This window comes from Falco naumanni, chromosome 12 (assembly GCF_017639655.2).
Source record: "Falco naumanni isolate bFalNau1 chromosome 12, bFalNau1.pat, whole genome shotgun sequence".
In the NCBI taxonomy this organism is placed as follows: domain Eukaryota; kingdom Metazoa; phylum Chordata; class Aves; order Falconiformes; family Falconidae; genus Falco; species Falco naumanni.
The window spans coordinates 28,786,380-28,799,506 of NC_054065.1; the positions used below are offsets into that span (position 1 = coordinate 28,786,380).

General features: G+C 47.9%; 1 protein-coding gene across 1 annotated transcript in view; it reads left to right on the forward strand.

Moving 5' to 3' along the window:
* The window catches only part of GALNT14 (polypeptide N-acetylgalactosaminyltransferase 14), a 99,530-nt gene extending 86,752 nt beyond the window's left edge, over positions 1 to 12,778 (forward strand). Inside the window, exons 11-15 of the mRNA XM_040612316.1 lie at positions 524 to 616; positions 2,334 to 2,417; positions 3,600 to 3,744; positions 10,999 to 11,118; positions 11,693 to 12,778. Of these exons, the coding sequence (XP_040468250.1) occupies positions 524 to 616; positions 2,334 to 2,417; positions 3,600 to 3,744; positions 10,999 to 11,118; positions 11,693 to 11,851 (601 nt within the window). The 3' untranslated portion in view covers positions 11,852 to 12,778. The remainder of the gene's footprint in view (positions 1 to 523; positions 617 to 2,333; positions 2,418 to 3,599; positions 3,745 to 10,998; positions 11,119 to 11,692) is intronic.
* The last annotated feature ends 349 nt before the right edge of the window (positions 12,779 to 13,127 follow it).

Below are 13,127 nucleotides of genomic sequence, written 5' to 3' on the forward strand. Positions count from 1 at the left end.
ACCTTCCGCAGACGGGTGTGGAAGACTGACATTTATGCTACAGCACTGTATCCAGAGGGGTTTCTCTTAAGTTTTGAATGTTGAGATTTGTCTTGGTGAAATACAGGAGTGCAAAGCAGGAGAATCCATACAGGATTGACACAAAGGAAATATTTGCCTTCAATCGTTGGTAAATTTTGCACCGCTTCTCAATGTGCCAGCCACTAAACAGAACCCTGGTCGTGCCTGCCTGGGAGATGATGCTTAAGAGAAGCTTCAGTTCTGAGTCTGGTGGGTGCAAAGCATCCAGCTGAGTCTGAAATGGTGCATTTTTCACCCAAGCTTTGGCCTGTTGTGTTTGGTCCCTGGAGTAATGGGGAGGAGGAGTACCTTTCCTAGCAGTGAGAGGTGGCCTGGTTCAAAGGTGGTTTGGGTTGGCCAAGTTGAGGATGGGAGAAGAGCAGGATGGATCAGTTGATGAATTTTAGTAAATGTCACCTTGAAGGCTTCCTTGGTTTCACCTGTCTTGTGTTGCCTCCTTCAGGAACACCAAGCGCACCGCGGAGGTGTGGATGGATGAATTCAAGCAATACTACTACGCGGCTCGTCCCGCAGCCCAGGGGAGACCTTATGGAAAGTAAGTGTCTGTGCTGCCTGCGCCCTGCCTGCACCCTGCCTATGCCCTGCCTGCGCCTTCCCTGCGCCTTGCCTGCACCTTCCCTGCACCCTGCCTGTGCCTTGCCTGTGCTTTCCCTGCACCCAGTCTGTGCTGTGCCTGTGCCCTGCCTGCACCTTCCCTGCACCCTGCCTGAGCCCTGTACGCACCCTGCCTGCACCCTGCCTGCACCTTCCCTGCGCCCTGCCTGAGCCCTGTATCCCTGTATGCACCTTCCCTGCGCCCTGCCTGAGCCCTGTATGCACCCTGCTTGCGCCCTGCCTGCACCTTCCCTGTGCCCTGCCTGCGCCCTGCCTGCACCTTCCCTGCGCCCTGCCTGCGCCCTGCATGCACCTTCCCTGCGCCCTGCCTGCACCCTGCCTGCGCCCTGCCTGCAGTGGGTGTTCACGGTGACGTCGCCCTGCAACGGAAACCCACCTGCGTTGTTTCTGTAGTAACGCTCAATTAAATGCTAATGGTAGGCAGATGCTATGAGCACAGCAATGAAACATATAAACAGCTAGTTTGTGTGCTGTGCTAGTTTATCCCAGTGAGTGAACCGAATCGAGGTGGGGGAGCAACCCCCTGTGCCTACCTCCTGCCCCTGGCACTGGGTACAAGTACTTCTGGTTCCAGAGCAGGGTTTGGCAGAGAGTCCAGAGGTCTCACCGACAGCTGAGGGGCGGGAAAACCATCAAATTTTGGGCCCACTAGGGCTTTATTGGAAAGGAGCAAGTGCTTTGTATGCAGGGGGTTTGCTCTTCGTTCTGTGAACAGTCAGAAACACCTCCCTGTTAGGAGGACTGTAAATACTTGCATTAATTTCTCATTTTTGTATGATCTTCCTTCCCGCAGAAAGTTTCCTTTGGACCACAGGGGGTTCCAAATCCAAACCCAAATTCCTTGTGGCTACTCTTCAATCTCCAGGATAAATAAATCAAAGTCCTGGTGTCTAGCCCATTTCCACTCAATTCATACCCTCTTCCCATCCGTCAGCACCGAATGAACTGTAGCTCTGTGCTGCTAAATCCGTGATGGTGTAGGGGAGCGAGCCTGTGCGAAGCAGGGAAGGTACTGGAGGCTTCCCACTGCTCGGTAAATGCCGGCTCATAGCAGCTCCATGGGTAGAGGCTGGCCCAGGGAGGAGCTGGAGTTTGGAAAATGCCACTGCACAGCATGACACCTCAGCAAAAATTTTGCCCTGGTTAATGGAAGAAAGAAATGTTTCACTGTGTGGTTAACTTCTGCTGGCTTAAGGGCACGCTTAGGTGCTCTTGGAAATCAAGGCCTTCTGTAGTCCTGTAAACTTAGAGTAACTTATAATAGCATATATTTATTAATTTCCTAGTACATTAGTATATGAAATTAGTGCTTATTGCATGTAGTAGATGGCATACATTTTTTTACTAATAATTTTTAAATTGCTGGAGTTTTCCATGAACTTTTTCATGCACCAGACTCCAGGCTCCTTGTTAAAATGACAATATTGTGCCGTTTTACCCAGCGAGACCTCCAAAGAGGCAGGGATCAAAATGACTGCCCGAGCTCAGGCAGGAGAGAGCAGAAAACAGAGCTGCTGGTGCTCTTGTGTTTGCTGTCCCTGCATATCTGTTGGGTTTCTCTAAGCCTCCCCTTTTTGGTGTGCTGGGTCTCACCTTCATAATTTCCATTGTACCTCTGTGATATCTGCTTCCCACAGTGTCCAGAGCAGAGTGGAGCTACGGAAGAGGTTGAAATGCCGCAGCTTCAAGTGGTACCTGGAAAACGTTTATCCCGAACTTCGGTATGGATGTGTGATCTCCACCTGTCTGTAGCAGGCCAGCGGGGTGCCCCATCCCTCCTGCCCCACAGAGCTGTCCTCTGCACCTCCAGTCCTCACACCTCCCCCTGCCCCAGGGACACAGGCACCCCCTCCCCTGGGCTTCACAGAAGGGCACAGTGAACTCCGTGCTGGCTGTAAAGACAGCTGGCTCACGGTGTGACATGGCTCGTTTGTGATCCTGCTTTCTCTAAGCAGTCTTGTAGACTCCGTGGCTTTTTGCTGCAGGGCTGGTGAGGGGCAAAGCACCAGGTATTTCTCCTGGGGCTTCCTCAGGCATCCTCCTGCCCATGCTGTGGGACAGGTGGCACCGGGGAATAGCCAGTTTTCCTTACAAAAGTATCCCAAAGTGGAAAATCCACCGTAGCCTTTGGTGGGTTGTTTCATTACTTAATGATTTTTGCTTACAAAACAAGCACCTACTTTCCAGTCCTTTCACGCTGTTCTGTGATACTGAAGGCTTGTCTGTTGTGAAACCATCCACTCTAGGAGTTTATGACCTGTATTCAGGTGGCTCTGCCTGACTCCTAGCCTTATGCTTTGTTTAATGGGCACTTCCAGAGTTGCTTTTGCATGGATCCCTTTTAGTTATCAAAATTACTCCAGAAGCCATTGCGTCCATTCTCCCAGTCACTATCAGGAGCCATACTGAGAAAGTGTGCAAAAGTTCTGGAGATACCTCCAGGGACCTGCTGGTGCAATGACTGAGTACAGAATCACAGTGTGAAAATGATATATAGCTGTTTTCTTGCTTTTTTGCCATGTGTGGCATTGCACAGCAGCAGCATTCACAGGGAATGCCAGTGCTCTGTGGTGGTTTGTTATAAAGCTCCCCACTCTTGTAAGCTGAAGGCTGACCTTCAGCCTGCTCACAGTCTATTACTTGCTTCTCTGTTTGCCTTGTGCACTGTTATTTATTTTTTCCTCTTATAAAGGCCATCCATCCATCTCTGAGTGCTGCTTCTGCTGCGTCCCTGTCCATGTACTGCTCAGTACTGAGTGGTTCAGTGTTGTAATAGACCTTGCCATTCTCATTTTCTGAAGGTGAAATGGTGTGACTGCACTGTTCCTACCCCACTGAGCCTCCCTGCGAGTACTACATGTGCCTGGGGGAGTAGGGATGTTGTTTTCATGCTTTTTCCACAGGATTCCCGAGGAATCGCTCTATCAGACTGGGATGATCAGGCAAAGGCAGAGCTGTCTGGAGTCACACAAGTCTGAGGCCCAAGAGTTCCCCATCCTGAGCTTAAATCCTTGTATCAGCAGCAAAGGCACGGCAGCAACGGCACAGGTAACATGTGTTGCAAATCCTTATGATGCTGGCTGGAGAGAAGGCTCTGGGGCAAATTCAAGATGGTTTCTTACATGTGCTAAAGCTCTATTGGGAGGATTACCCGTTCTGCCAGCCCCTTTCCTCAGGTAGCATGTAGTTAAACCCTGGTAAACCCTCCTTGCCTCGGTGGGGGCCCTGGGCAGCAGCAGGAACTGGTGCAGGAGCCCCAGTATGGGGTGCACTGGTTAACTGTGAGCTCGCCTGCGCCGAGCGCTTGCTGCTGCTCAGGAACGCCACGCGCCGTTCATCTGCAGAGATCAGAGAAAGACAAAGAGAACTATAATTTCCTCTCATCTTTCAGCCTTATTTCTTTCAAAATGCACTGAATTGCAATGGTATTTATAACTTCATAGTCTGCATTCTCTCAATATTAGATTGCCCATTAAACTAGTGAGAATTTAATGAGGATGATCTAGGTTTTTTTCATTCTCACTGAGATGAGAAAAAGCTATATGAATCTGTGTTCTCAAAAGCATATTCTAGGAAATGTTAGAGCCAACAGCAGGCACATGTGCCTTGCAGCGGAGTTGGTGGAGCAAGACCCTGAAGACGCAGCTTCAAAACCTGCCTTTGCTTCAGGCTCTCTTTGTGATTTTGGGCATGTCAGTAAGTTCTCTCACTGTTCCCATCTGTAAAACAGGGAGGATAACAATCACACACACCTTCAGGAGTGTCTTGAAACAGTTTAATAGGCAACAGTGTATTTGCTTCCACTTGACTGTACATCCTTAACCCTGATGGTTATGCATTCAAAGCAGGTAGCTATGCATATAAAAGGCCCAGCCTGGAGATGCTGCTGAAAATGTCCCTAATTTGTATGTGCAAATGAAGCATGTCATTATATGTATCTCTTTTGCATGCAGTTGCATGACTGTCTTTAGTTAGGAAGGTAATATCTGCTTCACAGTGCAGTAAAGTCAACAGTGACTACTTGAATGTTAGTCAGTTCAGAAAATATAGTGAAAATAACTGCAGATACTGCATAGCTACAGTTCTTACAGTTTAACTAGTTTCCACATTTTAGAGTTTTTTTTCTTTCTTCCACTGCTATGGACAAACAGCAAGAGAAGTGAGCTGATGAGAGCAGGTCATCATGTTTTGCACTCCGCTGAAGAAAAAAAAGAGTTTTAGTGGCAGTTGCGACTTTCAATGAATTGGATGTTTTAAAAAAAAATTTGGAAAATCAGGATGGAAAATGTTGCTACAAGCTAGCGTTTCCAAATGAAATGGCTTTGGTCTTTCTGAAATATCAATTTGATGTGATACTTTAAAATGAGAAATGTCATGCCTACAAGTTGGGTTGTTTCATTCCCATCAAACACATTTTGTTTTGACATTTCTGTGCAGTAAATTTTTTGGAATTTTTCAAGCCACAAACTTTTCACCTTCCCGTTCTGATTCTGCAGCAGTTGTAATAGGTCAACACTTCCCACTGGATGGCAACTCCATTTCTTGTGCACACCCAGGACTAACTCTGCAAGGGAACAGAAAAATACACTACAAACAGATTGCTGAATAGCTACACTCGTTACACAGGCAGGAAGAGAGAACAACTTTTCCTTTTATCTTTGTCTTTCTAGGATAGTTCTCTGTTAGTTGTACCCATAGAGAATATTTCAGCTAAAAGCAGGACATTTAAATTTTCATTTTAATAGAAACTTGGTATTTTCATTAAACAATTGTTACAAGACCACCTGACCTTGTGGATGACGCTGGCGTTATAGTCACCAGGCTGTGTAGGATAGATATGCAGCAGTCCTGAGTGCTACTTGGCTTCGTGTGTGGTATACCAGAATAGAGCAATAACCTTCACTTTTAACATACTGAGGTCACATCTTGTTTACCTAAGCTTCATTTTTTGAAAAATAGGCTTAGCTAATTCAAAGCTGTGCTTTCCTGGCATTCAGCAAGTACTATGGAAATATCCTGGCTATCCAGATCCTTTTATTATCAGTGTTAGTAGCATTAATTTGGTTGCTTGATTGCCCTTCCATAGCTGTCTCCCACTAGGCTCCCCAAGCCCCTTACCAACATGACATGCATGAAGTCCTGGACTGGGTGTGAGAAGATCTGGGCTGTTATACAGCACCAGGGCTTGAGGAGAGAGGAACAGAAGCTGTCAGATGGCAATCAGTTGCTCTTTATTTTAGTTTTTTCTATCTGTAGTGCAGAGGAAGGGTGTTGTGAGCCCTCTGGCCCACATCCATAGTCTGGGTAGATTCAGAAGGGTAGTCAGTGGTGAAATCAGGTTTACACCCCTATGAAATCTCCCAAACCTGCCCTGATGTGCCTGGAGTTACTCCTGCAGTACTAAAAGGGGCACCGAGGCACAAGAAGACCCCTTGCCTTCATGTAGGAGAGCTCTGTCCTCTCGTCCCTGGGACCCACGTGGTCATTTCCAGAAGTTCTGGTAGCAATCAGGGCAGGCTTTTTCTCCCGAGGTGGCTCTCAGAGGGACCTGCTCTGGAGTTAGTGACTGGCAGAGACCTTTGTGCAGTGCTGCCCATCCCCAGGCCACAACGGGCTCTGCCTGTGCTCCTGCCCACCAGAGCCTTGGTGCTCTATGTTTTATTGCGTCTCATTTGCTAAATAAACCGATGGATTTAGTTTTTCACAAGATAAGCACATCTGAGGGAAAACAATTGATAATTTTTTCCTGGTCTATCTGGTGAAGACGTGAATAGTTGGGTTGTTCGGTTGGTTTTTTTTTTCAAACTAAGTGTCAGTTGATACTAGTCCGTAGATCTTTGGAATAGGTATCTGACTCTGGGATTTCTTTAAATCATTAGCAGTTTCAGGAAAACTGACATCCTTCAGATAAAAAAACAGAAGACACTTTGACCTGGATACTCACACACATGTAAGCAGTAGCTGACAAGCGAGGAAACAGTGGGTAGTTTGCTGCATCTGTTTCCCGGGCTTGCACCCCGAAATATCTGGGCCTTGGAGCTGAGTGGCTGCCTTTGCATCTGGGTCGTATGTCCTTGATCTTACTGTGAAGGAAATGCAGTGATAATCTGCCTGATGTGGCACTGAAGCTCACCCCAGTTGGCTTGAAGACCTCTGTGCGTGACTAGACTTGGCACTTTCTTGGGAGAACATTTAGCATCTATCCATACTAACCTGACAGCGTCCCTCCTGAGATATCTCAACCAGCAAAATTATCTTCTGACCTTTCTGCCCACAAAGGTCTTCGTACTTCTGCTCCGTGGGCGCATCTTGCCGCAGCTGTAAGCCAGCTGGCACCGCGGGAGCTGGGTAGAGCGGAGGGGCTGGCTGGCAGCAGTGTCACCGCCGCACCTGGGCTGCCACGAGCACCTTGTCTCCTTTGCTTTCCCTCTCCTGAGGTGCCTGTAAGTGCTGTTTGCATCCCAGGGCCTTTTGATGAGTGAAGCACTTTGGTGCCCTTAGGTGACCCATGCAGTTGTGTGCCTTGGGAAATCCTTCCCTGTGATTTTAGAAAGATAATCGAGGGCTGAGGTTGTTCCCGGCTTCTTCAGAAGTATTTTTCTCTAGCTGCTGCTCCGGGTTTAGGGTATGGCTGACCTCTTGCTCGGCAGCAGAGCACGCACAGCTCTGTCACATACCACTGGGCTCCCGTGGGGCTGCTCCCTGCTAGGCTGAGGGGCTCCTTTCTCCTTCTGCCAGCCAGGCTATGCCAAGCCGAAGGTCACATTTTAAAATAATTTCCTCAATTCACAATGATGCTGAGTAACAGTGACAGGTGCCTGCTCAAATGACGCTAAAACCTTGAAAAACAGTCACAGGCCTGAGATGGGGTTAGTGTTATCTGAGGCTTCAGAGGAAGGGGATTGCTGGCTGTAGTGTCCAGCCGGTAGCTTGGCTCTCCCAGTCCACCCTTTTCCTCCTTGCTCCACCACCACTTCATCTTTGTCTGAAAAGGCAGGAAATCTTGACCTCAGTTTCATCTTGTACGTCTGCTTTTCCTTGCTGCCAGGGTCAGCTCTAGACACCGCTGGCATCTCTTGAGGCCAGTCTGCAGCCCCGAAGCCACCTTAGCTCCTCGGAGGGCTCTCTTCACTTGCCCTGGGCTGCCCCATCCACCACAGCCTCTGGGGTGTGAAGCTCTGCTGTGGTTCCTGCTGTGCTGGCTGCCCGAGGGCTCAGCGCGCCAGGGTTTAGAAGATACAAGTAGTTTCTCATGGGAAAAAAAAAAAAAAAAAAGCAGGAATTTTCATGCCAACTGATACAAATAAGGGAAGAGATGGGGTAAGATAAAAATTTGCATGGCCGTTTGCCTTTATTTTAACTCAAAGCTTTTAATGGATTCTGTTGTGTTCAAGTGACTTCCCCTCCCCCGCCCAGAATTTCTTCATTTTCTGCATCATTTTCTCTGGCTTTCATCTAGGGCTGAAAAGAGACAAGACATGATTAGAAGTGGATAAAACATTTTCAACAGGACTGGCTTTCGTAAAAAGCCATTCTGCCAAAATAGAAGAGCCGTGTGAAAATTTGTCAGTCTAGATAAAGACAGCAGCAGGGCAGCCTGGGGGCAAGAGGGGAGGGTATCAGCTGTCGGACCGATGCGTATATCCAGCTCTGAAGGTCTCACTGCTTATGATGAACAACAGCTTAGGAGAGGCGGTTACTACCACCCTCTCTATCCCATGGCGTCTTGCTGAATGAGGGGATGGTCCTGCCTTGAGAGGACGTGAATATTGGGAAGGCTGGAACAGGGTCTGGCCTGGAAAAAAAGCCCGGAGAACCTCTGGGAGGAGCAGTCCTCCATGGGGTGTCTCAGTGCAGCAAGGAGTTTAAGAGTTCAAACCAAAAAAAACCCTCACAAAGTCCCATGGCCTGAGTTAGCTGGGGCATTCAATGTATACACAAGTTACAAGATTAACTTGCTGCTGCTGAGGAGCCTCATGGGTGCAGCTCCAGCCCTGTCCTGAGCTCAAATGACAAACAATTGGTTAAAAATATAAAGCAGGTTTTCAAAGCAGCTTGTAGCGGCGTGGGCGCCAAGAACAGATGTTGGAGCTTGCCCCGTAGGGTTTGGTTCTCACAGATGCAGGACTAATTTGGCACCTGATTTCCCAGGCTGGTGGTTTACACAGCAGCTGACAGCGTGCATGGTTGGGGTGTCTGGAATGTGTTCACTGCAGGATCAGGTAAACTCTGTTCCATCTGACGAAGAAGTAGTTGCCAGAAGGCCCTTTGGGTGCAGACTGGAGCTTTGAAAATGAATGCTTGTTATGTGCCGATATCCCGGGAAGCTCTCTCTGAGAAGCCTGTGGGCAGGCTGTTCGGAAAACCAGGTTTGATTTCCATTAGCTGGTGGGGACTAGTAGGCTAAGAAGCTCAAGGTGTGATGATCACAGCGTGAAGTCCTTGTGGATCTGGGTCTGCTGTGCAAAAGTGTGTTTCCCTTCCAGGTGGCTAAGAACCTGAATGGAGTAGGTTTTTTATTCCCAGGAATTAAATGCCTGTAGCTGTCTGTTTTGAAGTCGGGGACAAGAGTTAGAGGTGCTGACGGTGACAAATACCAAAGAGGTAGAAGCATTTCCCTGCTCTAATAACTCATGCTAATGCAACCCAAAGCCTCCACCATTCAAAGTCAGGGGAGCTGCAGGCGTCCCAGCGCTGAGATTAGAGCAGTCATTCTTCACTTCCCCCCCGGCACGCAGAAAGGGTTGCAGTCTCCCAGGAGCCCCTTTTACCCTTCATTTATCCAGATCCAGCCTAACTACCATATGTTTGAGCACTGCCTTCCCCTCCATTCTCAACACCCCTGCTCACTTGACTCCTCCGCATCTGAGCTTTCACTGTTTTGCTTTCCCTCTGCACCTTTTCTTTCACGGCAGCTTGCCCAGTTCCCATAGTGTGTATCCTGTCAAAGCCTGTTGCAGAAACCCTCTTGCTCCCTGGCCTTGCTCTCTCCAGTATGGTTGTTGCCCTCTGCTAGTGAAGCCAGCCTGCTGCTTGTCATCCGGACCTGCTCACCTGCCCTGCCACAGCTCGGCAACCTGCTTTCCATTTGCTCCTGCTGCTGCTCACCTGGCTGCTGTCTCAAAGCCGTTTACACAGCGGGAGTTGATCCTGCTTTGCACCCTGGCTAGAAGCCCTCAGAAACCCCTTCCAGCCCTGCTCTTTCTAATTTTAAAGTTAATGCCAGCACAAAGTTATAAGCAATAAACCTGTTCCAGAAGACACTCTCCAGGGTTACATAAAAGCATGGTTTGTGGTTTGCTGTAAGCCAAAGCAGCTCTTATCTGCTTGTGTACACCCATAAATAGCAGGGAAACGTCCCTTGCCTGGGCAGTCTCAGATCCTCGGGAGGTGCTTTTGGGTAATATGAACACAGGTGGATGATAGAAAATGTTCAATGGGAATAAACATTGGAGTAAACTTCTGTGAAATACTCCTGGGCTAAGCAGTGTATCTGTACATACATGATGCTTTGTCTAGCACATTTGGAAATGCTGGCCATACTATCAGCTACTTCATTTTTTCTCCACGTAAAACATCCATGGGTGAAAAAGGATAATCCCAGAGAGCCCCTGTTGTATGGTAAGTTTTACACAGGACAAAAAGTCTCTGTTCCTCCCGGGGTTATTTCTTGGGCTGAGGAGCTGATAAAGAGCAGGTGAACATGAAAAGCAGCATGAGGAAAAAAGCTCCAAGACATCCCAGGGGAGCAGAAGTGGCAGTGGTCATAGCAAACCAGTACAGCAAACATTTGGAGTTTGGTTCTGCTCCTTTGATTTAAAGCAGAGCTTTACCCCTGATTTTTGTGATGTTTGGAACAGAACCCCAGGAGTTGCAGATATTTGCTATATATCACCTCCTGTCTCCTACTACCAGCTGCAAAGCTTTTCTGCTGCTCTTCCTTGGAAAAAGAGGATTGCACATTGTGCAGTTAATAGTATTTCTACCTCTCTTTTGCTGTTTTTGCATCCCCTTGTTCCCTTGCCACAGCCCAGTTCTGGCTATGAAATCCTTTGCCTCATGAACCATTTTCTTCCAGCAGCATTTGTAGACATTTTCTTTGGTACATGGAGCACCCCAATAACAGCTGCTGTTTGGGGGAGGCTTGAAACATCCTAGAGACGTGTCCTGGTGCCTTTTGAAGTCAATGAGGTTTGTGCTTGGGTTCAGAGGTGACAGGATCCAAGCCAAAGTGTTTGCTTTCCAGGTAGAAGAATACCAAGAATCAAGCCTGATCTCTCACCTCCTTACTTTTTCTTGCAGGAATGGACGTACACGTACAACCACCAGGTCCGCCAGCAGCAGCTGTGCTTGTCTGTGTACACCCTCTTCCCCGGTTCCCAGGTGCTGCTGTCACCTTGCAAAGAAAGTGACAACAAGCAGGTGAGCCCTGTCATTGATCCCCTGTTTTCTTTGAAGTTCTCTTTTTCTCAGCATAGTATTACTGCACATCAAATGTGCTCTGCCTTCACCCGGGAAGCACGGTCTATCTGGGAGTACAGACTCTGGCCTGTTCAGCCCTTTGCCTCTTAAATGAGTGTGTTGATAAGGATGTCTATTAGTGCGGTTGGTGATCTGGATACTTATCTGCAGAAGTCAAACCAGAACTGGCAATTTAGTTTACACGCGCTGCCAGTCAGCCAGCAGATGCTAACGTTTCTCTGCAGTTAATCATCAAGCTGGCATTTGAACCAGTGACCTGGGGAAAAAGCTGTTAGTAATATATTATCTCCCTGAAGCCAGGCAAAGGCGAAGCTTGAATGAGTGTGCTTCTGATGGGAGAAATGCTCAGCATGTGCTCTGCTCGGTGTGGGTTTGGGGACCTTGTACTTCCCAGCATCAGGCCACAAAGGCTTAGTGATGACTGTCCTCTTGATGCTGGAACAGTGTAGTAAAAGCCTAATAAGGAGGAAGTTTTTTCACCCCTGTTTCTCCTCTCGTGTGTATCTCTCCTCAGCGATGGGGTAAAGTTGGGTCACACATTGAACACATAGCTTCACGCTTCTGTTTGGACACTGAGACGATTGGGGACACGAATGAGAGTACCAAAGAGCTTGTCATCAACCCTTGTGAGAGCACAGCCATGAGTCAACGCTGGGACATGGTGATGTCTTGACCTGCTGGAGGACTTATGCAGTAGGGATGGGCACTGAGACATTGCTACATGCAGCCAAGGTGCACCTGATGGAGCTCAAATGCAAAACCATTGGTGGTCCTTGAGTACTATGGGACAGGAGAAGAATCATTCAAATAAAAATAAGGACATGGTGCTCCGGGTTGAACAACGGATGTTGTCTGCAAAACATGCAGGTGGGGTTGGCCTGTTGGTGGTAATACATTCAAAGAGAAGGGATGGCAAAAAAAACAAACTTGAAATGTTTTAGAGGGATACCGATGCTCCTGCAGTGGGCCCTACAGAACTTCATTGTGCTCAGTATTGATTAATCTCTCTGGAAACAGAAGAAGAAGAAGAACCTTGGAGACCAAAAGGAGACTTGTACTTGGAAAAACAAACATCTCAATAGCTTTTGGGGAGTGAGGTGGGTGTGCAAGGAGGGATGTGCCAAGGGATGCTAAGAAACATCGCCTGGGATCAAGTGGAAAACACTGAATTATCTTTGCACTTTCAATTGCTGTGGATGAGTTTGCTGCAGACAGGATGGGTGGAGCCATGTTGCACATTCGAATTTCTATCTGGTCCACGTACAAGTTCTGTATATGGGGGCAGGGCAGTCATTTATGGCTGTGGCCAGGATCAAACCGGCCAGTAATGGGGTAACCCTGCTCTATGCTGACTGCACATGGGGGCTGTTGAATGTCCAAAGCCCAAACAAAGAAAGGATTCGGGGTGTGAGATTAAAGGATATAAACTGCTGTGAAACTGGGAGGAAAGTCAGTAACGTGATTATTTCTCCTCCCTGAAGGCCATGGGTGAGCCTCAGTCACTGAAAACTCCCCTATAATCTCACTATGTGTCTCTCACTGCTTCAGATCTGGACTAAGTCAAATTTTCACTTTTCTTCCATAAAAGTAATATTTTTGGTAATTGAAGGTAATTGTGTCATATTTCTGTTTCCCAATTCCCCGCTACAGAAGAGGGGACTCCCATGAAGTGCTACTGTGGAAGGAACGGAGGTAATTGAAACTAGAAACTGCTCTGAGAAAGGCAAAGGGATATTACCTGGGTCTGCTCCCCAGGTGTCTTGTAGCTCAAGATGTGAAGTACCAGAGAAAAGGTTTGGGGTTCCCCCAATCACACCTATGAGCTGGCAACCCTGGGTCACAAAGCACCTTTCTCCCAAAGTAATTTAGCATAGGCAGACTTAGCAGAAATGATTTCTTCAGCTTTTGGAGACAAGTCATTAACCAGAGGTCATGTCAGGTGGTATCAC